The sequence below is a fragment of the Nematostella vectensis genome, chromosome 9 (genome assembly GCF_932526225.1).
Source record: "Nematostella vectensis chromosome 9, jaNemVect1.1, whole genome shotgun sequence".
Taxonomy (NCBI): Eukaryota; Metazoa; Cnidaria; class Anthozoa; order Actiniaria; family Edwardsiidae; genus Nematostella; species Nematostella vectensis.
Genome location: NC_064042.1, coordinates 3070344 through 3096316, shown reverse-complemented (window position 1 = coordinate 3096316; position 25973 = coordinate 3070344). Strand labels below are relative to the sequence as shown.

At 42.5% G+C, this 25973-nt stretch overlaps 1 protein-coding gene across 6 annotated transcripts; it reads right to left on the bottom strand.

Annotated features, from left to right (window-relative positions):
* Positions 1-143: 143 nt before the first annotated feature.
* Positions 144-24913, bottom strand: LOC116621497 (hemicentin-1). Of its 6 annotated transcripts, none has more exons than XM_032387292.2 (22): positions 24680-24913; positions 22092-22445; positions 21516-21791; positions 19806-20111; positions 18932-19065; positions 18351-18486; positions 17913-18182; positions 17204-17524; positions 16563-16835; positions 16121-16372; positions 15522-15815; positions 14043-14336; positions 13443-13472; positions 12894-13334; positions 12227-12376; positions 11937-11964; positions 11558-11757; positions 9521-10042; positions 7992-8069; positions 6814-7014; positions 2566-2693; positions 144-1588 (listed from the first exon to the last, which is right to left on the bottom strand). In XM_032387292.2, the coding sequence occupies exons 1-22, from the start codon at positions 24738-24740 to the stop codon at positions 1424-1426; spliced, it is 4914 nt and encodes a 1637-aa protein (XP_032243183.2). In that variant the 5' UTR covers positions 24741-24913; the 3' UTR covers positions 144-1423. The 6 variants fall into 6 exon arrangements, with proteins under 6 accessions (XP_032243183.2, XP_032243184.2, XP_032243187.2 ...); XM_032387293.2 differs by having other exon boundaries at positions 9521-9994; XM_032387296.2 differs by lacking the exon at positions 2566-2693.
* Between the last annotated feature and the right edge of the window lie 1060 nt (positions 24914-25973).

The window sequence follows — 25973 nt, the reverse complement described above, 5'->3', positions numbered from 1 at the left end:
TTCCTTGGATCCGCTATGATCATCTATAGGAATCGCTTGATTCATTTTTGATGACGGATCACTAAATGGGATCTAAGATTACTGAGAATTGCAGGGCATAGGGTCACTACCCCCCACCGACACACACACATAAAAAAGGAAACGCAAAACACAATTCATTTAATTCCATTACGCAAGTATTAAAAATAGATATTTTACAAATTTTAAAAATTGCGAATAGTACTTCGCACAAGATGCCATGCTTGTGAAAACAGGATTGAACACAACGCTAAAATAGGGATTATTTACGTCTGTGACATTCGCATTAAGCGTTTCAAATATTTGATTTATAGTTCACTGTGGTTAGAGGCCGCTTGATTACATTAAAAAGAAACGCTGGATGGTTCTTGGTCTCCCCGCAAACTCAGGGACCCTGGTCGCGAGGTTGTTGGGAAGTTCACAGAATTCGGGCCATTTAGAAAGCCTGGGTTTCCAAACAGAGAAACTTTCCCACTTAATTGTGTGTGCTTTTGACGTTATTTTCAAACAACACACATTTATTAACTGTCATGTGCATTTTTACAAAATTTTAATATATCTAACCTAATATTAACAGCATTTTCTGGTACCAGAAGAGGAGGGGCAAGGGAGGGAGGTGAGGGTAAGTCGTCCATCCTCTCTTCGAGCCCCGCCCTTTTACCCTTGTGGGCCGGAGTCCTCCCCCGGAGTCCTCCCCCACCCCCCCTCCCACCTTCCCCAAGATGTAAGATGGGGGTGGATGGGGGCGGAGTTGTTGGGGGGAGAACACTCGCACGCAAGGACGCTATCTTTTACTAAGAAAAGTGATACCAGGTGCTTCCTAGTGCACGCTTATTGCATTTGTTATAATATTTTCCTTTTGATCGAATTGGTTTTATAGTTCCCTGGGTACCAGAGGCTCGTCGTTCCTAGGCTCCATATAATAGGCCTAGCGTTAAGTCGAAACAAGCATTCGTTCGTAGCGCTCTCGGCAGTGCGAGGACTCTTGGAACCCAGGGCATCTGAACGGTCCCCTTCATAAAGGAATGTTTCGTATGCGTGTTAGTAAAAAAAAACGGTCCGCTTTTGATTCGAAACACAGCCGTGATTATCCTAACTAGACTACTTGGCGTAGCGCTGTTGACTGACCGGCCGAAACAGCACTGCTCACGTGATCGTACATTCCACTTCCTATTGGCTTGCAGATCCTTTCATGGAAGGTACTCGACAAGTCAGAATCCATGTGTCTGTCAAGGAACGTCACGTGGAGCCCGTCAATCAATCGCATTAGCCGATACCTCGTCGCCTGACTCGTCGAATGAAAACTGTAAAAAAAAATACCTATCCCCTCCCCTGACAGTTATCCAGGTGCTGAGCCAGGCGACGTGCGCACATGGTCACGTGATACTAGCCTAGTGCACAGGCCTCACACTAAGAACCCGCTACTGACATAGCCGACTTCGTGATTTCTATCGTCTGGAACTCCGGGACTCGCTCGGCGAGGTTCCGGCTCGGGTTCGGGCTCGTTGCGGTTGAGGTCAGATCCTTGGGAACCTGGCCGCACCAGTTGACCGTGGATATTGACGTAAGGCTGTGGAAGGAATGAGTACGAGTGTCGTATTAGCCGAGTGCAGTAATTTTATTTTTGGATGATTACGTACGGTTGGCTTATTCTCTTATTTGCTAGTGCAGATTATCTAGTGCAGTTTATCTATTACAGCAAGCTCTCAAAGTGCTGGGAGATTAAAAACATTAGAGAACCTCGGCTAGAAACGGATTGGGTTTGCACGCTACAATGTTTATTGCACCTAAAAAAATATCAGGGAACTGGGTCGACTTTGTAATTTTTTTTTTGTAGTAAAACCTTTATTTATTTTTATATTCAAGCACATGCAGGACAGAAAAGGGGAAACAATATGACTAACAACAATAGCAACTAAAGACATGCCAAAGGTTAGAAATAATGAGCCCGGTATTGTGCGAGTGCTCCAAAGGGTTGAAACGTTAGTTACAAAATTCGCTGTATTAGATAGGGTAAGTGATTCAGCTTCATGTTTATTTTAGAATAAAGCTAGACAAAATATTTTCAAATACGAAGTTGAATTTATTTTTTATTGGGAAAAGCAAGTTTACTGGGCATTATATTAGCGATTTTTACGATGACATATATAACGGGAAACATTAAACAATTTTAAGAGCTTGGCAATGCGGGTGTTTAACGGGGTACTAAGCAGAACTGGGGCCATCAGTTCCATGCAACAGATTTTCCTTTTACAGGAGGACCAGCGTGTTAGGGCGTCAGCGTATGGGAACTCTCACTTCTGATAAAATGGGTTCGATTCCCGGTCGAGAAATGGAGAGTATTTTTCAGTCTCTCGGCCCTATAGGTTAAACTTCTTCGATTCCTAGATGGGTCATTTTTAACACGCATTAGGATTTTAAATATGGAGCGCTAAAAACATAGTGTTTAGGGTTAGAAGATATCATGCTCAGAACATTCAACGGTTAGCCCCCTGGAAGCCATCGCAACAAGAACTTTTACTATTTGGCATGGCAGCGTTTAGTCACCTGTCTACTGCGACCGGTCGGAGTACGCGGTTCGGTGAAAGATCGAGACGACGGTGGGACATATTCATCGTCGGATTCTACGAAGTCTCGTAAAAACGAGGGCGGTTCTGGCAGCGGGCTGTCGTTAACTACGGGAGTGAATAGCATTTATTTGTTTATTCCGGTGCTTATTTGTGACGATCTAACGGGACACTAAGCATGTGCAGTTTCATCTAGCAATAATACACGTAAGATTCCTCCTAAATTAGTAAAGCGCAACTTATTTATACATTTCTGGCTTGTTTAAACCAGTAAATTCACGGACGGCACGTCATTAGATGAAATTGACCGTTGTACAGTGAAGATCAAGGTGCAGTGTTTTTCAGTGCGTGTTTAGCGGTATATTGAGCTGCTCAACGAAGTTCAGTTTTAGGTCAAGCGATAATTTTAATGTGGTTAGTTAGCAATTAGTTCGGTTAGTATATTAGTAATGTTCATGATGATTACGGGTGATGATGATGATAATGATAATGGCGATGATTATGACGGTTGATGATGATGATGATAATTGATGGCGATGATGAAGATTTACGATAATGATGATAATGGTTACAGGTATGAGATCAGGTAAGAGTAATGATAAGGATGATGATGATGACGGTTGATGATGATGATAATTGATGGCGATGATGATGATTGACGATAATGATGATAATGGTTACAAGTATAGATCAGGTAAGAATAATTATAATGATGATGATAATGGCAATGATGATGATGCTTATGATAATGGCGATGATGATGACGGTTGATGATGATAATGATGATAATAACGGCAATGATGATGACGGTTGATGATGATGATAATGATAATGATGATGACAGTTGATGATGATGATATTGATAATGGCAATGATGATGACGGTTGATGATGATGATAATGGCGATTATGATGACGGTTGATGATAATGATGATGGCGATAATGATGATTTACGATAATGATGATAATGGCTACAGGTATGAGATCAGGTAAGACTTATGATGAGGATGATGATGAGGGTGATGATGATAATGACGACCAGAATGATGATTATGATGATAATAATTACGGTGACGGGTATAAGATCATGATTTTTAAGGCCAGAGTAATAATGATGATAACAATGATGATGACGATAGTGATAACACTGCGAAAGATAATTTTGGTGATGACAATGGTAATGGAGTCAAAAATAACAAGTATAATGCTATGTCAACTTCATAACATGCAATTTATTTTATTCTTTTAGATTATTGGATCACTAACAATCGCGATAGCTTGGTGGCGACTGCCAAGCCGTGCTTAGAAGAGCCCGCCGACTCGCTAATTAAAACCATAAAATATGTCATTCGTCGAATGCCACCATGAACACGCGGCCATTATGGAAAAGGGCCTATACAGCGTGGCCATTAGGGAAAAGGGGCCTATACAGCGTGGTCATTAGGGAAAAGGGCCTATACAGCGTGGTCATTATGGAAAAGGGGCCTATACAGCGTGGTCATTATGGAAAAGGGCCTATACAGCCCGGCCATTATGGAAAAGGGGCCTATACAGCGTGGCCATTATGGAAAAGGGCCTATACAGCGTGGTCATTAGGGAAAAGGGCCTATACAGCGTGGTCATTAGGGAAAAGGGGCCTATACAGCGTGGTCATTAGGGAAAAGGGCCTATACAGCGTGGTCATTATGGAAAAGGGGCCTATACAGCGTGGTCATTATGGAAAAGGGCCTATACAGCCCAGCCATTATGGAAAAGGGGCCTATACAGCGTGGCCATTATGGAAAAGGGCCTACACAGCGTGGTCATTAGGGAAAAGGGGCCTATACAGCGTGGTCATTAGGGAAAAGGGCCTATACAGCGTGGTCATTATGGAAAAGGGGCCTATACAGCGTGGTCATTATGGAAAAGGGCCTATACAGCCCGGCCATTATGGAAAAGGGGCCTATACAGCGTGGCCATTATGGAAAAGGGCCTATACAGCGTGGTCATTAGGGAAAAGGGCCTATACAGCGTGGTCATTAGGGAAAAGGGGCCTATACAGCCCGGCCATTATGGAAAAGGGGCCTATACAGCGTGGTCATTAGGGAAAAGGGCCTATACAGCGTGGTCATTAGGGAAAAGGGGCCTATACAGCGTGGTCATTAGGGAAAAGGGCCTATAAAGCGTGGTCATTATGGAAAAGGGCCTATACAGCGTGGTCATTAGGGAAAAGGGGCCTATACAGCCCGGCCATTAGGGAAAAGGGGCCTATACAGCGTGGCCATTATGGAAAAGGGGCCTATACAGCGTGGTCATTAGGGAAAAGGGGCCTATACAGCGTGGCCATTATGGAAAAGGGGCCTATACAGCGTGGCCATTATGGAAAAGGGGCCTATACAGCGTGGCCATTATGGAAAAGGGGCCTATACAGCGTGGCCATTATGGAAAAGGGGCCTATACAGCGTGGCCATTATGGAAAAGGGGCCTATACAGCGTGGTCATTAGGGAAAAGGGCCTATACAGCGTGGTCATTAGGGAAAAGGGCCTATACAGCCCGGCCATTATGGAAAAGGGGCCTATACAGCCCGGCCATTATGGAAAAGGGCCTATACAGCATGGCCATTATGGAAAAGGGCCTATACAGCGTGGTCATTAGGGAAAAGGGCCTATACAGCGTGGCCATTATGGAAGAGGGGCCTATACAGCGTGGTCATTAGGGAAAAGGGCCTATACAGCGTGGCCATTATGGAAAAGGGGCCTATACAGCACGGCCATTATGGAAAAGGGGCCTATACAGCACGGCCATTATGGAAAAGGGCCTATACAGCGTGGTCATTAGGGAAAAGGGGCCTATACAGCACGGCCATTATGGAAAAGGGCCTATACAGCGTGGTCATTAGGGAAAAGGGCCTATACAGCGTGGTCATTATGGAAAAGGGCCTATACAGCGTGGCCATTAGGGAAAAGGGGCCTATACAGCGTGGCCATTAGGGAAAAGGGCCTATACAGCGTGGCCATTAGGGAAAAGGGCCTATACAGCGTGGTCATTAGGGAAAAGGGCCTATACAGCGTGGTCATTATGGAAAAGGGCCTATACAGCGTGGTCATTATGGAAAAGGGCCTATACAGCGTGGTCATTAGGGAAAAGGGCCTATACAGCGTGGTCATTAGGGAAAAGGGCCTATACAGCGTGGTCATTAGGGAAAAGGGCCTATACAGCGTGGTCATTAGGGAAAAGGGCCTATACAGCGTGGTCATTATGGAAAAGGGCCTATACAGCGTGGTCATTATGGAAAAGGGCCTATACAGCGTGGTCATTATGGAAAAGGGCCTATACAGCGTGGTCATTATGGAAAAGGGCCTATACAGCGTGGTCATTATGGAAAAGGGCCTATACAGCGTGGTCATTATGGAAAAGGGCCTATACAGCGTGGTCATTATGGAAAAGGGCCTATACAGCGTGGCCATTAGGGAAAAGGGCCTATACAGCGTGGTCATTAGGGAAAAGGGCCTATACAGCACGGCCATTATGGAAAAGGGCCTATACAACGTGGCCATTAGGGAAAAGGGCCTATACAGCGTGGTCATTAGGGAAAAGGGCCTATACAGCACGGCCATTATGGAAAAGGGCCTATACAGCGTGGTCATTAGGGAAAAGGGCCTATACAGCGTGGTCATTAGGGAAAAGGGCCTATACAGCGTGGTCATTAGGGAAAAGGGGCCTATACAGCGTGGCCATTAGGGAAAAGGGCCTATACAGCGTGGCCATTAGGGAAAAGGGCCTATACAGCGTGGCCATTATGGAAAAGGGGCCTATACAGCGTGGTCATTATGGAAAAGGGCCTATACAGCGTGGCCATTAGGGAAAAGGGGCCTATACAGCACGGCCATTATGGAAAAGGGCCTATAAAGAGCGACCATTATGGAGACGGTTCTATGAAGCGCGGCCATTATAGAAAAGGGCCTATACAACGCGGCCATTATAGGAAAGGGCCTATACAACGCGGCCATTATAGGAAAGGGCCTATACAACGCGGCCAATATGGAAAAGGGCCTATACAACGCGGCCAATATGGAAAAGGGCCTATACAACGCGGCCAATATGGAAAAGGGCCTATACAACGCGGCCAATATGGAGAAGGGCCTACACAGCGCGGCAATTACTATGTTAAATGGTTTATTCCCGCGCGGACACTATTGATTCACACGACCAAAATAGGTTATTCATTAGTCGCTGAATATAACTTACGTGGTTCCTTCATAAGGCCTCTGCTACCGTGAAGCTCGGGCATGCGCGGTGGGAGATCAGGGAGACGGTCGTTACGGTAATCTGGCTCAAGCTCCAGCATGTTACCGCTGATCGGGCGTCGTCGAGAGTCGCGCGGCTCATAGTCATCCTCGATCCCAGGAATGGACGCGCGGTCTTCAGCAGTGTACTGTGGGGGTGGCCCTGGGGGGGAGAGGAACAGTGCAAAGGTCTCTTTCTGGATTATTGATAGAATTTCGCAAACGACGGGACAAAGAGAAAGTGCGAGTGGGAGAGGAGAGATTCACAGAGAGACAGACAGACACACAGACAGAAAAAAGATTGATAAACGGACGGACGGACAGTTATACAAAAGGAGGGAGTGTTAGAAAGATGTAATAGTTATTCATTCAAACAGACAATCAAACAGAAAAACTGGATGTGGAGAGTTAAACGAACGGAAAGGTAGACATTAGGCAGAAAGATAAGATGGACAGTCAGATGGACGCTTGGAAAGACAAACACAATGATTGGACAGTTAGAAAGAGACACGATGGACGGATATACTAAGATAACGAGACATGTGCACCTGTGCATTTTTCATGTGGTTATAACAAGTTATCAATGTCGGCTACACGACTTTACCTTCACGTTTGTGCAACATTACATTATCATGATTCACCACTTTTATTTATTTACCAACATTAAAGAAACGCCATTGTAGTGGAACCTCATAAAAGCATCAATTTCAAAAGGTCAACAGAGTTTAACAGACTGCATTCTGATACAAATGCTAGTTCATAGTACCTAAGTGCCTTGACTTAAACGTTCGACATGGGTCAGGGCAGGGTTGGATTTAGCACTCGCCCGCTTACCCCCAGGTAGCATAAAAAACTTAATCAGTATTAGAAGGAAAAAAAAAACACAAAACAGGTTCAGGTTTAGCTTACAGGTTGAGAAATGACTTTTTACTTGTCTACTCAAAGAGGGGTGGATATCCACCCAATCTGCCCCTGAGGTTATTAAAAATGATATTATGTTTTTAATGTGCAATTGTTGTTTGCAATCGGGTAAGTTAAAAAAAAAAACGTTTAAATAGCGGCCTGTAGAGGTTCCATTACAAGGAATTTTACCTTGCGTTTATGAAAAGTTGTTTAATTGAGTTTACTCGGTTTACTAACATGAGTCGTATTCATCGTGATAGCCACCCGGCCATGCTGGCTCATCAACGAACGGGTCAGCGGGCGGAGGTCGATAATCTGTAAACATTACAATAACCTCAATAACAACACAGTCAACTCTTGTCTTGCGGACCACCACACTATGACGAAAACCTTGTTACAATCAACTCTCGCCTTACGGACAATCCGATATTACGGAAACCTCGTTATTCTGGACATACGATCCCTGACAAGAACGAAATACAAAGAAATGACTGACAGACCGTTATCACGGACTTTCGTATAACGGACACAAAGCTACGGACCGGAAACTGTCTGTTACAGAGAGAGTTGACAGTACCCTCACAAATAAGCCACATAAAGACAGTAGAGCAACAATGGACAAAGGACAGCGGACGGGTGCTCGCAATCACACTAGACCAGCCCTTAGTTTTACTTGGTAAATCAACCAATAAGAACTTGTAGGCGGAGCTCTTCCTTGAGCAAGGTACTCTAAGAAGATGAGACAATATACACATCACCATGCCACATAAGACAGTATACCCATAACGATCCCATAAACGCTGTCCATTGAAGAGATAGAAGAATTCATGCATTAAAAGCTCGTTTTATGGCTCGGATTATGGCACCTCTGTGCAGAAATGAGGTACGCGAATTTCGTTTTTTTTCCTTGGACAACGACCATGGGACCGACTGCATATAACCTAGGAAGGACATCTTTCAACAAGACCCTAGCCTAATAACCACACAAGGCAATTCAATAGACATATTAGACAGGTTAGGTGTTAGAGGGCATGTGGCGTCTGGTCACAAAAATGCAATAATTTACCTCAACAAGGCATAACGTTAAGCTGGTTATAGTTTACCTCAACAAGGAATAACGTTAAACTGGATATAATTTACCTCAACAAGGCATAACGTTAAGCTGGGTATAGAGATTCACACCATTTAGCAGCAGTGAACGCTATTTTAGTAGCTTTTAAAAGCAGAATTTCGCATAAACGTTTTTATTATAACAACACCGAGATGTTTACAAAGTAACTACACAGATGCAGATGGTTATGATGACAATGATGTATAATTTTTATTTTGTGCGCGTTAAGTTGATACTTTATTTCTTACTTTTATTCTTTATATCAAAGTCAGTGCTCGAGAAAGACCGGCAATAGTAAAGCTGTATCTTCTTCTGAATTTTTGTGTGATGCTTTTTGTGTATTGATATGCTCGGCGACTTTTTAGGCGACTTTTTTCAATTACTTTTTGTATTTTTTAAAAATGTTTAATTATCTCAAAACAGCTCTGAAGGCAGAGGAGAGAAAATACACCATGAGAGAGAAAATACACAATGTTTTAAAAAGAAACGTGTAAGTTTAAGAACACACGAGAACTCTTTTAACTTTACTGTTGTTATTGAATTTGAATATTTTATAGCATAGGCCTTTTTTTATCGCATTACAGATTTACTGCATTTTACAAGCTTGAGGCATAAACAACAAGATCAGAGACACATAAAACCTGGCACAGCCTACCCCTGACAGAATCGCTCGTCGTGGATGAAGGAGGGCCACGTTTGCCTTTGGGCGGCTTCATGGGACGAGCATAGGGCCCTGACCGATCCAGGAGTCCTTGATCTGCTAGCCTGGCAGCGTCCGGGACAGAGCGGCGATTCCCGTTACTGAGCACATCCACGGATGAGTACCCTGGGTCTTCATCCGAGCTCGGTGGGCGGAGCTTGAGCTTGGACGGGGGACGGTAATAACGGTCCGTATCACTAGACTCATCAGAGTCATCCATTAGTCTGCCAGGAGGGTCCATCAAATCCCCCGTTGAGCGGTTCTTGTTCTTGGATTTCCGCCCCGACTGCCGGATGGCTTCCTCAAAGGAGGGCGGCTCGTGGTAGGCCGGGAGGGTGGTGGCGCCGTCCCGTTGGGGCCCGGCGGCAGAGTAGCTGGAGCGGGGTGAGCCCTCCAGCTGCCCCATGCTACGGCTCATGCCTCGCAGACCTGCACGGGATCCAGGGTTAAGAAGCATTTCTTGTGGCCGGAAAGAGTCTAGTCAAAAGCACCACAAACCGGGTTGGTGAATGGATCAGCCAATCATGGCACGTCTCTTACACCATAAGACGTAACGGCCGATGTGATTGGTCCAAAACAGATACCAAACGAAAACATGACACGTAATAAAACGAGTGATGTGATTGGTGATTTTAGTACGTTAGTGCTGACAGATTTGTGGAAAGACACATGTGCAGCATGCCGAACGGAACATGCGGTCTGACACGACGAAACAAAAGGCGTCACGCGATGATGCATGCGAATCACGTGATCGTACATGCGGTATCACGTGATAATACATTCAGTGCCACGTGGTGATACATGCAGCATCACGTGATAATACGTGCAGTGCCACGCGATGATACCTGCCGTATCACGTGATAATACATGCAGTACCACGTGATGATACACGTGATAATACATGCAGTGCCACGTGACGATGCATGTGGCTTCATTGGACAAATAAAGCGATCTCATGTGAGCATGCATATGACGTTACACAAGACGTCACGTGACGATACGTGTAGGCCACGTTTCATGACATGTAACATCACGCAGCAATGACCAATTTCGTGGTGGTTGATTGGTGGTGATTGGTTAGTCTGCCGGGTTAGTATTTGTCTTTCGATTAAGTGTTAGTGAGACAAAATACATCAACATCAAAATAATAACAGTGATAAGCCAAATTATTTCGGATAAGAGGCATGTCATATCACAGTAACCTGTTAAATTCTGCGCTAGTTAGCTAGAGGAAATCGGTGACTGTTTTGATGTTATCCGTCTCTAGCCATGTATCTTTCCATTCAAATCTCCCACGCATTTTTTCAGATCCATTCACGTAATAATGCTTTTTCATTTATCTTTCCATTCAATCTCTCACCCATGTATTTAGATCCATCAACGTACAAATTCTCTTTCATTTCGGCAAGGCTTTACACAACAATGGAATTTGTGAGCAGCAATAAATGGAGAATCGAACAAACAAAAATCAACAGTAGTTGCTACAAATAGTAATATTGTGACTTGAATGGGGAAATGCTAGGGCTGACTCAAAATACCGTTCTTTTTATGTGACGTTAATGAACGTGCAATGACACCTAAGGGTACCCCTTAGTCTGGGGTGGTCAAAAGGGACACGCCCTATCTCGTTAATAGACGAGCAATGACACCACAGGGTACCACTATATTTTGGGGGTGGTCAAAAGGGACAAGCCCTATCTCGTTAATAGACGAGCAATGACACCACAGGGTACCCCTATATATTGGGGTGGTTAAAAGGGACACGCCCTAATAGACGAGCAATGACACCACAGGGTACCACTATATTCTGGGGGTGGTCAAAAGGGACACGCCCTATCTCGTTAATAGACGAGCAATGACACCACAGGGTACCACTATATTCTGGGGGTGGTCAAAAGGGACACGCCCTATTTCGTTAATAGACGAGCAATGACACCACAGGGTACCACTATATTCTGGGGTGGTCAAAAGGGACACGCCCTATCTAGTCACCTTGTGAAGCGTAGCCGTAATTCACCGGGGGTTCGGGCTTTTTCTTCTTTTTGCCGTCCACAGCTTGCAGAGTTGCGATGTGCGCCTCGATGAATGGGTCGTCTTCTACGTCCTCACCAGCGTAGCTACGATGGATATCGTTATTGACTCGGGCGATGTCCGGGCCACCCGCCGCATAGCTCGGGTATGCGTTCAACCCGCTGATAGGCAATAGATATGGTATGAGTTTATATAAATACAAAAGGTATATGGACTGGGATTTAAGGAAAGATTTGTTCGCTCAGTCCGTAAATAGCGACAGGCTCGGCGTAATGTGAGAAATATGGGAGAGTTGTGTAATTAATGTCTGGACTAGAGCTAAGGCTAGACGAGAACTTACCTGGCCTGAGACATTTCCACAGAGCCAGCTGAGGAGATAACAGAGCACGAGTTAGAATTACAAAGAGCAGATGTGTCGTGACGTCTGTCACGTAGAGCGGCCGTGTCATGATATGTGTCACGCAAAAAGCGGCCGTGTCGTGACATCTGTCACGCAAAGAGCGGCCGTATCGTGACATTTGTCACGTAAAGAGCGGCGAGCGGCAAGGTCGTCTGTCACGAAACAAGCGGACGTGAGGTGACACTTGTCACGCAACGAGCGGCTACGAGACTGGATAGTTAAATGCTCACCTCCATAAGGCTTCTTGCGCCTCTTGATGCAGCAGAGCCCCAAGATAACGAGAAGGATGAGCAGTACCCCTCCGCACCCGCCAATGATGGCGATCAGCTCATCCGTGGACAGCCCGCCTGACCGCTTACCTGGCACCGGTAATGGCACAACTACAACAAAACAAGGCTATTAGCAGGCGCGAACATGTATATCCTCCCACGAAACGATAATGCATAACACTGAAAAAGTCATGATTTTGAACCAGAATAATGAACGTGAAAAACTTGTCAGCGACAGATGTCTTTCCATTTGACCGCGACTGGAAAATACTCATGTTTTCTGAGCGTAAATTCAAAGTACCGAATCTCAAGGTAAATGGTTTTGACTCACTGGAACGCAGGTGCATTGTGTTGCTGGCGTTTGTGCTTGGATTCTAGTGAGACATTTCTGTGTCCATCCGCATAATGAGAAAAAAAAAACACATATACTGTATCTTTTCCTTGGTTCTCACAAGGAAGCAAGTACTGACGCAAACGCAAAGCAAGTGTAAACTGGTCAAACACAAGCGCAAAAAATTCAGTTGCGTTCTCTTGCGCTTGCCCCATCGAAAATCGGAAAATAACCTGCGTTGCACTAGCGTTTTAGTGAGAAGCAGTCTAATGGATGTTTGATTCAGCGGGTACTTACTTTTCGGAGACTCAAGCCACATCTCATCTGTGATATCTGCCATGGTCTCACCGGGGTACAGGAAGATGACACGGAACTGGTAGACCTTAGAAGCGTCCAGGTTGACCACCGTAAACTCAGTGTCGTTCGGTGACAAGCCCTGAGCCCCTTGTACGTCGACCCAGCGGCCATAGCTAACCTGCGCATCATCCGCTCGCCGCTGGCGGGAGATGGGAAGATCGCTGAGGAGGTCGAAATCGCTGAACTGGTCATCGTAGAGAAAGTCGTCTGGGTCTGGCACAAAGTCGAGGTTTTCGCGGTTAGACGCGTCCAGGTCGCGGCGTCTGCGTGCGTTCGCTGGGACCTCCTCGCGGTACTGGATGTAGGTCGCAGTGACGTTCTCGTTAACCGTCCACGAAAGGAACACTTGGGTGGCATCGTCAGGATTACGGACAACTGTGACTACAAATAGCAAGATTATGAGATTGTGGGGAGGCAGAGGACTCAACATTTAACTTTAAGTTATTGTTACAGTATTATCACGCACAATTGAAAAAGGAAAATACTTACATGTCCCTCGAGCGGGTGGTAACGTCGACCCTGTAAAAAACAATAATGAATAAATACAATACACAGACTGAGGGAACTCTTGTGGAAAAGAGGCAAGGACAGCATATTTAAAGCCGCACTGTCACCAGTTTACTTCCGAGTGATTACGCAACAATCTCCGATGATTTTTAACGGAAAACGCGAAAGATATTTCGAAATTGTAAAAGCAGTGTGTTTTTTGGTAGTTTTTTTTGAGGATGTGACTATGTCGATTACGCAACAATCTCCGATGATTTTTAACGGAAAACGCGAAAGATATTTCGAAATTGTAAAAGCAGTGTGTTTTTTGGTAGTTTTTTTTGAGGATGTGACTATGTCGATTACGCGGATGGCCTGTTTAATAGCGTAGATTCTAATAGATTCTTTTGTCTCTTGTCGGTTGAGGTTTCCGTCGGCCCTCCGGAAGTAAACTGGTGACAATGCCGCTGAGTGAGCTTAACTCACCCCCCCCCACCCCCCCACCCCCAACGCAAACAAACACTGCACCTCCCCCCCCCCCCCACCCCATACTGTGTACACTGCTCCCCTACCCTATTTCACGTCTACCCATTATACACTCACGTGGCGTGATGTAGGTGAGTACGGCAGAATTAGGGCTGAGACCACGCACATTCTGCGACTGCACCATGAAGTTGTATGCTGTAAAAGGCTGCAGGTTGCTGACTGTCCAGCTGTTCCCCGGGTCGGGAACAGTGCTGATGTACTCCCCTGCAGTAGCCCGCTTGTGGTGGACGGTGAACTGCTGGGGGAAGCCACCACTGTAGCCTGGGGTCCATGTGATGTTAACATCCACCGTCCTCATATTTGGGACTTGTACACCAACCACTCGGATGTCTATGGGTGCGTCTGGTGGCCCTGTAGGGGTGTGACGTGACGGAAAAACATGACGTGACGCTTCAAATAAGCCCATTTCACATCGAATAAGGCGGAGAATTTCTCTGAGTACTTAGTAACTTATAGCAAACAAAATATCAAGTGCGACTTTTTTTAAATTAATGACTTTTTGTAAAATATCATTGAAATTTGAGCTTTTCGTCCCTGAACTGATACACAGAGCAATGATGATCAAGGAAAAATTATCATAAAAAGCCAAAAACTGGTTAGGTGCACTTCGGCCTCACGTTATTTGTGTTTTGAAAATAAGTCCGTAATACAAGGAACCTATAGCCATTGTAAGAAATTGTGTCTTCTCTCTCTATCTGCAATTGCGCGTTTTCCAGGGTTTTAGGTATAGGTATGGGGTATAGGTATGGGAATTAGGAAATAAGTTACTGCGAAATAAGTGCAGCTAAGTGATGAATATTTTGAATATTCTATGTCCTCTGTGGCACAACTTTGATAATAAAACTGACTTCCTGGCTCCCGCTAATTAACTTTACGAATACCTTCCCAACATTTTAGGGAGTGTTTATCAAATACACCGAGGCGGGGAGGGGGGGGGGGGAAGAAGATTTCTACTCAAGACACCTTAAAATTTCGGAGCCTCCTTTCACTGTAAGATTTTTTTCGGGGCCCCCCCTTTCAGAACCCCAAAATTTTTGGACCCCCCCCCCTCACAACCTTAATAAACAAAAAAGGCCTTAAATCTGGAAAATGAATACTGCAAAGTCGCCCTCCTTGTCTGAGTTGATGATCCAGTCAGGTTCATCATTATTTTAGAGTCTAACACAGGGACAGATGTAGCTTTTTACCCTCGTAACGATTTTGGAATGAACAGACATGAAAAGTATGGCTCCTAAAAAATTCAGAGCCCACCCTTTAGAGGGCCGTTTTTTATCGGAGCCCCCCCCCCCCCCCCTTTTGGTGGCTAACATCTTCCCTCCCCCCTCGGTGTAGAATAAAAAAAGCATACGCGGTCCATTATTCCTGAATCATTATTACATTTTTGGAGACAAGTTATCAACATGAGCGTGTCAATCTTGATATTTGTTCAAAATTCAGGATTGTAGGCGCCCAACGACCATTTAAATCTGTGCTATGATACAGAGCTCTAGATTTCAGCCACAAACATGTATCATAACTGAGTCCCAAATCACTAACCTTTTTCCCTGATGACATACTTCTGGATATCTCTGCCCATGATGTTCCTAGCATGACAGTAGTACGTCTCCCCAAAAGACGCCACCTCAATCATCAGGGTGCGCGAGTTGCCCTCGTCGTTAATGGACCTGACCCGGGGGGAGCTACCCGTGAGGGGGATCCTGTCGCTACCCCGCGTCCACCAGTACTCAGCTGGTGGCTCTGATCTTGCTGAGCAGCGGATGGACGAGACCTTGCCCGCCTCTCCTGCGATATCTGTGTCTGTGGGCTTGTCGGTGGTAATGACAGGTACAACTAGATGGGAATGAGTTCAGGTGTGAGCACTGATAGAACCAATATTTCTTGGAATTAGATGAATATACATCAGTAGGAATCATGGGTGGATCGAGTGGGCCATGGCAACCTTATTTTCAGTGCCCCCCCCCCCCCCCTCTAAAAAAGTTTTGGCCCCCTCTTATATTGAAACTCCTGGAAAACAGTTTACCAGCAAACTTGTTGCCGTCATACATTAGAACTTTAGACTTTTTTGCCTTTGATCACTATTATATTCTTTAGTCATTTAGCTACAGGATGAAATAGGCAAAATCCTTGATACATACCTTGGACAACCAATTCTAATGTTGCTCTATCCGTAGCTTCAGAATTAACTGCTTGGCAAATGTAATTTCCACTATCTTGGTAAGTCAGGTTACCAACCAAGAATTCCTTGCCGGTATGTAACAGAGTGGCATTCCCCTCCTTGTACCATGTGACCACAGGTTCGGGAACTCCTGTGACACGGCAGTAGAGCAGGGCTGATCCAGTTTCATTAGCACGGGTGACTTTAGGGTAGAATGTTATCCTGGGGCCAGCTATAGAAGGAAAAAACAAGCAAAATAAACACAACCTTACCATGAATCCTTAAAAATGAACTACTATAATTGTACATTGCTTAGGCTATATTATCACTATTGCCATTATATCAAGACTTTTATTTAGCTTTTTAGGTACTTGGGTTTATTTCAAAAAGAACTACCCTACTTGAAATAACATAGAACTTACTCTTGATGAACAAGTGTGCTCCAAAGAGAGGCCCTCCCCTATTGCAAAGGGTGCTGAAGCCACGGCATGAGTACAGGCCTGCGTCACGTCCACCTACATTACGACGAGTGAAGGAGTTCCCACGGCTGTCAGGTATCTTAACCTCATTAAAGTACCACTCTACGTAGTCCGTGACTGGGTTGCCAATGGTTCTGCAGGAAAATGTAGCATCACCACCTTCATCGAGGGTCACATTCTTTGGGTGATCAGCATAAGTCTTAACAACAGGGCAGTCTGCCAAAAAAAAGAGGAATGACATTGGTGAGCAGTGAACCATGATCAAATGGGGAAAATATTTGGGAATAGTATGTGTTGACCCTACAACAGGTAGTTACTTACTTAAACAGGTCAGATACCCCTGTTATACTATCTATGTTATTTGACTGCTTTTTATGCTTTTAAGTTTTGGAGTAAGAGTTTTCTTTCTTTGAGAAAGTATAAACTGTTTTCTCATCAGACTTCAGACATCTGGCTTGTAGTAGCATAGCATTTTATTGTAATGAGGCCGGTTATCCAATGGCTCTAATGTACATACATCCGACCTGTAGTAGCATAACATGTTGTAATGGGTGACTGTTACATAATGACTTTACTATACTTACATCTGACTTGTAGTAGCGTAGTCTGTTGTACTGAGCCAGCAGGATTCCTAGCAACACAGCTGATGTTCCCGTCATGAAGCCATGAATACATGACATGCAGCACACTCTCTACACGAATCAGCTTGACATTAGCAGGGCTCACAGATCCCTGTGCAGTCACTCTGCCAAGCTCTGGGGAGTCAACTGTGACATTGCGGCCATTGACAAACCAGAGTATGTCTGGTGCTGGTTTGCCATCCGCGGTACATGTGTAGTTACTTGTTTCGTTCTCTGTTTTGGTGCCATCATTTGGAGGAAGACTTGTAACAAATGCAGGACCCACTAAAAATGAGAAAAGCCTAACATAAGAGTAACCAAAGTATCTAGTTCACTCCTGTGGACTAACTTGACTGAATGCTGATAGTTTTGGATAGCCTACTGCACTGTGAATGTGTGGTAGACAGATTTTAAGAATACTCAAAACTATTTCTTAAAAGGTGTTTTTTTCCTTTCCTATTTTCCTTTTCTATTTCTAAAGATAGTTTTGCAATCCTAGATGCACCACAACCCGTGATATTTTGGTGTCAACTTCAGAAAAAACATCACTGTGGCCATCAACATGAATCTGATTCAGATTTAGGGTACTGTATGTTGCCTGAAGATTTTGTTGCTTTATGCTTGCTTTTGTTTTTCACATAATTTAGGTATAATGGTACAGGCTCATTCTTACCTTGGACAGTGATCCGTATCCTTTTGGTAGGTCCCTGCCCTTTCTCATTCTTGGGGATGCATGACCATTCAGCATCTTCATCTACATAATTCACAGAGTTGATGACATAGACGCCATTTCCACCTGGCCCATGAACAGTGGTGGCATCCTTCTTGATCTCATAGGTAGGAGTGGGGTACCCATCTGCGCTACAGGTGAGCGTAGCCCTCTGATTCAGCACGACACCATTGTCAAACGCACCAGTGGATAGAGTGGTGATGGTCGGAGCATCTAAAGAACAAAACAAAGGTTAAGCTGGAGGCTGTGAACTCCAAAAAGAGATGCTCTCTTATTTATGTGTTACCAGAAAATGACTATGCACAAGTCAATCATACATTTCAAGAAAATCAACAGAAAAGATAGCTTATTTGCATCAATCATGAACACACTTAGACATACGTTTAACATAGAGCAGCTCTGAGTGCTGGTTGACGCCCTGCGAGTTAGTTGCAACACATGTGTAGTTGCCAGCATCGTCCTTCTTTGCCCGGCTCACCACCAAGTCCCTTCCTCTGTCCCCTGATCCTTGAATTACCTAAGAGACAAAAACCGGTAACTTAGCACTCCCAAAAGCCAAGAAGCTCAATCTTAAGCTGCTTTCGAAAAAATATAAAAATAGTTGAAGACTATTTTGTGTAAAATCTACAAATAATCTCCCCCTAGTCTCTGCTACCCACCACATCTTGTACATGTATATTAGCACACATCCACATAACCCAAATAGAAGATCAGGGCTGTAGCAGGGGGTGGGGCACTGGGGGCACATGCCCCCCCCCCAATATTTTCAAGGAAGTTATAAGGAAATGACCAGTAGGGGCATGGCTGTGCCCCCCAAATGTTTTCTAAATGTTTCTGTGTCATGCCGCCCCCCAATCATTCCAGGCCTGCTACAGCTATAGAAATTACCACCACCCCTCTTCCCCCACCCAACTGCCACTAAAAAAGAATAGCATAATATAAAACAGAGAAAGATTCCAAACCTTGTTTTCATTTTTGAATCTCCAGGTGAAAAAGGGTATTGGTCCACCATCTGATATGCATCTCAGGGTCACATCATCATACTCATCTACCGTCACACTTGGAATGAAAGTAATGTCCATCACTTCTGGTGCATCTGAAATCAGAAAACTAGTATTAAAACTAGGAATATCTTTCAGATAGGGAAATGCTCAAAGTGGCGGTAGAGACATGAGTGTTTCATGATTACAACTTGAGAGGTTTCAAGAGAGTTTACTGTTAAAAAAAACATGAATTTTCTTTTTTTTCTTTCAATTATGGACGGTTTCAAGAACATAGTTTTCGAGCATAAGTGATTCTGGTCATCGATTGTAAAATGTAACATATTATTTGAAAGAGAGAGATTAAGTTGACTATTGTTTAAATAACATGAATGCAAATAGCGGTCACTCTGGTCACAAGAATGGACATGATAAATGGACTCCCATCTAGTTCACGAATCAATCTCAATAGACTTGCTAACATACCTTAAATGGTGTTAAGCATAGACAGATAAGATAGTTGCCAAATAGATAACATTTTTTATAACCAGTGACGGAAAAATTAATCTGGAGAAATTTCCAAATAAAATATAAATTGTTGCAAATACAGCCAATTCCGATGCATTCAATGTGGTTTTGGGTAACCATGGCTTACTGTTTTGAAACTGTGAATAATCAACTAAAATGTACAAAAATAAATAATTCCATTAACCATGAAAACAATTCATAGGTTAAAAAATTGGTAATTTTTGTGGCTTGGCTCAGACCTTTTTGTTAAATGCTCTCCATATAGTACTGTATCTATATGTATATATCCCTTATAGCAGTAAGAACAACCATAATTATAGTAACTCACAAAGCACAGTAAGATAGGTGGAGCTCCCAAGTCCAAGCCCTCTTGAATTACGTGCAGCACAGGTGTACCAGCCAGCATCGTCTTTCAGTAGGGTGTTAACCCGCAGTCGCTTCTCACCATTGCTGCCATCAGATATAAAATACTTGCTATTGTCATTGGCTATTGGCGACACTGCAGTGGTTTGACCTTTAAACCAGGAGTAGCTTGATACTGCCGGTTCACCCTCAGCCTTGCAGAAAAACTCCACAAACGAAGCGCTCTTGGCCACAGATTGGTTTGCTGTGAGTTCTATAACAACTGGTTTGTCTACAAATTAAACACATGTTAGCCTTAAATATGTCTAATATCACATCCCTTCAGAGGGAGGGGGGTACTCAGCTATAAACATGATGGGGATTCTGAAAGAGCTAAAAATTAGAAACATACAGTATCAAGAAGAACAATACCATATCTTGAATTCTATAAACAGATCCTGAATTCTATACCCCTACAAATATAAGGTAAAGCTTTCAACCTAAAGAAATACTAAGGACAATAAGTTCAAAACACAAATGTACTTGCTGGTTCACATAAGCATTCAAAGAAATGCCCCAGTATTAAACAGAGTACGCCAAAAAAACTCAAGCATTGTATTTTGTTTCAATTATAGCTGAGATTCTTGCAAAGTGATTCTCTAACTTTTTTGAACTTTGTCTTAGTGATCAGCAAACTGTTAGTGATACAATCTACCTTGACCTTGAGTTCAGGGGTATCACCAAGCAAGGGCAACATTTATAAAGTGCAAGGGACATTTCCTTCAAGCTACTTTGCATGAAAAGGAATTACTATTTAAGGAACAAAAATTATACCTTTTTAAAAAAGGTAAAATTATACCTTTTTTAAAAACTATAGTTTTACATCCTCGGGGACCCAGGGCCTACTGAGAGTAAACAAGCGTAACACCAGACGAGTGCCACGGGGGGAGAAAGAGGAAGAATGAAAAGAGGGGAAAAGACGCCCTGGGCAGCTGCTCTGTAAAAACTGGTATCAAAACTGTTCTCTAATCCGTTTCCCTATTGGCCTCATTTTAATTTAATTAAAACAAGGCCAATAGAATGCCGTTATCCATTTCTTGATTATCCGGCAGACACGACCAACCTTTGCGCGGCTGTCACGAGTGTCATTGACACAGAGCACATGCACAGTTGTGTTGTTGTGTAATAGACTAACTGGCGCGGTTCCTCAAAGACAAAATGACCGCCGACTTATAGGAGGCTGTCTCTGAAGCGCTTAAAAGCTTTCCTAACGTCAAAGATATAAAAAAAAGCAGCTAATTACAGCAGAAAAGGTCCTAGAGAAAAGAGGAGTCTTTGCAGAACTTCCCACGGGGTTTGGAAAGAGCCTCACTTATCAAACAACGCCAACAACATTCAAGTGATAAACAAGTAATTTGCATTTTCTAGGGTATCCAAGCCTCAAATGACGATACCGTATGAATAATTGGATTAGAGAACAGTTTTAATACCAGCTTTTACAGAGCAGTTACCCAGGGCGTTTTTTTCTTCTTTCCTTTTCTCCTTTCTCCCCCGTGGCGCGCTCGTCCACTTCAGGCTCGCGTTCGTTACGCTCAGCACTTGCTTCCCCGAGGATGATAGTTCTATTGTTCTTTATTTTTTTCATTCTAAAATTCAATAACAAATTATACAGAGTGCTACAAAAAGTGGTACTCACATTCAACTTTAACTTCAATACTGCCAGAAGCCACAAAATCAAAGCTTCCTGCAATAACTCTAGCTTCACATCGATAGGTTCCTTTCTTGTCACGGCCAGCATTAGTGATTTCATAGTTGGAGGTAGTAACTGAGGCTGTCTGTTGAACTTGTATATTATTATGGTACCATGTTATGGTTGGAGTTGGATTTCCAGAGGCAACACAGTTTAACGTTTTGCTTTGTCCCTCCTCCAGGGAGACAGGTGATGGTGTTGATGAGGTGATCTGGGGCCTTACTGTTGGACAGAACGAGAATGAGATTGTTGAGAGAATACTGATAGTGGCCTTAAGGCATAGGGGTGGACGTTTCAATGAGTAGTTGGACAAGTTTTATTTTGGAGTAATAGCCTCATCCCCCAAACAAAATGCCTTATTCATGAGTAAAAATAAAAGAACAGAAAAGATAGACAGACAATGAACAGGTTGTAGGGGACAGACTTTACAAAAAGACAGACGGACAGACAGACAGACAGACAGACAGACAGATGGGTGAATGGAAGGGACAGGCGGATGGACATGCTATAAAAGGTACTTACCAACAACAACAAGATTTGCTGTGTCAGTCAGGAAGCCTCCATCAGCAAAGTGCAAATTACACATGTATCGGCCATTATCAGCAGCTTGCAAGGAGTCTAATCGAAAGCCAACTTGGTTTCCTGATTCAAAAGTTACACGGCCATTGTATGCTGAGGCTACTTGCACTGGTCCATTTTCTCCAGTCTTTGTTGCAATATTTGTAGCAACATAATTAGGGGGTTTTGTAACTTGCCATTGACTGAAACTTCTTGTGGAAGTGCTACTAAACCTCCAGTCAAAGGTGTAACTAGTGCCTTCTTGCGCATACACTGTATTACCATTGTATGGATTACTGACCCAGCTTAAAGCAGCATCTAGGAATAACAATAGACACATATTTAGCATAATAAGGATTGTAATGTCCCAGTCTCTACAGAAGTTACTTCAGAAAAATAAATGGTCTGACTTTGCAAATTTATTTAATTTTATGATAGATTCAAGAATGTTAATATCATATATCAAGGAAAATGTTGTATGAGAAAAGCCATAACAAGTAATTACAATAAAAATAAGGCATTCAAATTTGAAATTTTGAATTTCAAAATCAGTTTACATTTCAGATCTTACTTGTTTCACATGAGGTTGACTAAATTTTTGATTCAGCCCAAAGTGAGGTGTTATTTAATCATACTTTTAAAATTTTATTATACACTTGGTGCCCTGACCCTATGTGGGGTAGCAAATGTGTTTAGGGTTGCATGTAAGAACAAGAACCATCTGTTGTATTTAATGTAGCATCTGTGTGCTGGGCTGGCTTGGGGTACACTTGACACTCTGACAATGATGGTTGTTTTACAGGTGAAGACATGTTTAGAGCAAATTACTGGACAGACACAATAATGTCATACCATATGTTTAGTATTTTTTTTAAAACCCTGACAACACCTTTAAGCAAATCACACTTTGAAACAATTTTATAATTCTTTTGACATCCTCTGGTTTACATTACTATTACACCCTGAAAATTTACATTTAAATTTTAATTGTTCGCAGGAAAACCAACTAGTATGAAAGTATGGTATCAGATCACATAAACTTCAAAATCACTCACTGTATAAAATTACAATTTCTCTTTAATATTATCCCATAATCGAGCATTATATATGTTGTGGTTTGAAATGCTTCTTGGTTTGAAATTGTTAAAACTGGTTTGAAAAGGGGATATTTGCATAATCTTTTATCTTGTTCTTTTAGTTACACCTCCCAACCCCCAAAAAATCCAAGCCCCTGTTTTATTAATGACTCCCCAAAAATAAAATCCCTTTTAGAATGCTAAGTATCCAAAAATGAGCTAGTTTGAAAAATTCAAACCAGTTTGAAAAAAATTCAAACCATGCCACATTTGAAACCACAACATATATATTTACAATTTTAATATTTATAATACATTATCAATTTATTGTATTTCTACCTGTGTTAGGGGGAGTTGTCCCTGGGATGCTTTTAGATAACTTTATGAGAGCTAAATAAATTCATCTTATACACCGTTTTTTTTACCTTAGTACCTTTTGGTACTTAAGATTCACAAGTATCACCAAAACAATAACCAATAAAACGATTATGAATGCTAATAAGAACTTGCTCATTTTAAACTGACACAAGTTATATCACATAATCGAAACACAAATATAAATCACTGCTCCTCAAACATCAAACTCCGAAAATGCATTTGTAGGTAGCTTCGCTTTCGATCCAGCTCAATTGGAATTTTGAGAATTGGTGTTGTTATTTTATGAATCTTGAATAAAATTTGAGTCCAATATTCGCGTTGTCTGGGGAAGTACCAAAGACGGACATAGTTTCGCTATTTCAGGCTCAGAAATAACAGGTAACGAGCTTAAAAGCGAAGGAATCTATCCTTACATTGGAATCATCGGTTAGGTCGACGAAAATTTAATGAAGCTGAACTTTTTGACAATAGGGATTAAAATAATAACAATGAAACATTAGGCATTGCGCGCAAAACTCACATAAGATTCGACACGCAAATTCAACAAAAAATTTTGATTGCTATAAAGTGATTAATTCATGTCTATATTATCAATCTATTACTCTTAGCCGATGTCATAAGGGATTAAAAAAATTCTAAAGAAAGAAACAAATGCGACATTTTTTTCCTTCCAGTTGGCGCCATTTACGTACAATAGTCGAAAAGTTTTCTTTGTTTTTATTGCAAGTTTGGCACCACCAAGTTGGTGTTCTATGTAATTAAAAAATGCACCAAATAAGCGTGAGCTATAGATACAGAACGGTAAATTTTGAGCAATTCATGAATTCTTAAAAGCGAGGAAAACCTATCTGAAAAATAATGAACCGCAAGATTCCTTGCGGAGAAATTTAGAAGTGGTTTCGCAGCAATAAACTACTATCTCATCAAACGGAGTTTACATCGCAGTTTGCATTAAGTAAACAAGTTGATAACTTCATATTACACCTAAGACTTACAATATCACTGTTTAGTGAGACTGTAGGGGTTTAAATGAGCGAAAGAATTCTGCTAAATTACTCACAACAAGTTTGAAAGTTCGTAATTTAGAGCATTACTTACCTACGAACCGCAAGCCACAAATAGATAAGAAAAGAATAGACCTATATGCGTTCAAATCCATATTGTTGCTCAGAGCAACTGCCTTAATATCCTGCTATAAGTCTGTGTTTCCAGGCATCAATTTAAGGCTCTAGTTTTCAAGTTATTATGGCTTAAATGTGAGGCAACAAAGACATGGAACCATTTGGAAAACATCGAAACATGCTCAACGGCAAGCGAGCGCTGCCGCTAGGAAATAGATTTGACCAATCACAGGCGAGATAATATACCATGTGATGAAGCTCACGCAGAGATTAGACACAAAACATTAAAGGAGACAGCTTTCGAATGGATGAATTTTTTAGCTTTAAAAAATTACCAAATGTACATTGAAAATATTTTTTACTCAATTTTTGCTGACCTGAATACTTTTCTCTATTAATACTTTACTTAAACGTACTGCTTAATTTTACTATAACGAGAATGACATTTCCAAGTGCATATCTGTTATAGAATAGGAACAATAAATAACCAATCACATTTCAGGATCGAGCGATGTTATAAAAAGAAAGACAAAAGACATCTTATTATTCTAAAGCTCAAAATAACCATGAAACCCAAATTCCAAGCATATTTTTGAGATGTTAGCTTTTTTGCCGGGCGGTTTTGCGCGCGCAATTATTGTTGATATATAAGTAGACCAAAATTCAAGAACACTTGAATGCTATATATAAGAAGTTTTTCATGTTCTATCCCTAAAAGCTCAGTTTTGGAGTTAAGCTTATTTTTATCCGATTTTTTTGCGAGAGCGTTATCTTATGATAAATCGCCGCGTTGCTTCCGCTTTCGTGACGGAACTGGGATAAATAAGTCAACTCATTTCTCATCGTACTGTGGAATTACCGGAAGGAAAAGGTGTGCATATTACACACATAAGTCAACTGCCATTTGTTATTTTATGGACTGGTAAAAAATTACCAAACATATAGAGCAAGCCACCTGGAAAAAATTAAGACCCTAAAAACTCGAGCTACCAATAAAATCGAGAAAACATATGTAGTTCCTTCTTTATTCAAAACATTGAAGGACTTTGCATTAATTTCCAATGAAGTGTCAGAAAAGGCACGTATTAGAAAATCAACCTTTTTTTCTCTCTCTACCACATAAGGGTTCACCCCTCTTATCAAAGGGCAAGGACGGAAGAGGGACGCAAGCACATCGCGTGACAGAGGTGAGAACGACTTCGTGTACCATCAACGATAAATAAAAATATATAGAGAGGGCAAAATGCGAAAGAGTTGTGTCCAAAGGGAGC

Coding starts and splice junctions, on each gene's coding strand:
- LOC116621497 (XM_032387292.2), bottom strand. CDS start 24,740: ATGGATTTGAACGCATATAGGTCTATTCTTTTCTTATCTATTTGTGGC. Junction 7,015..7,991: donor TCACGATGAATACGACTCAT/GTTAGTAAACCG, acceptor TCTCCCCCCCAG/GGCCACCCCCACAGTACACT. Junction 1,589..2,565: donor CGACCGGTCGCAGTAGACAG/GTGACTAAACGC, acceptor TTCCTTCCACAG/CCTTACGTCAATATCCACGG.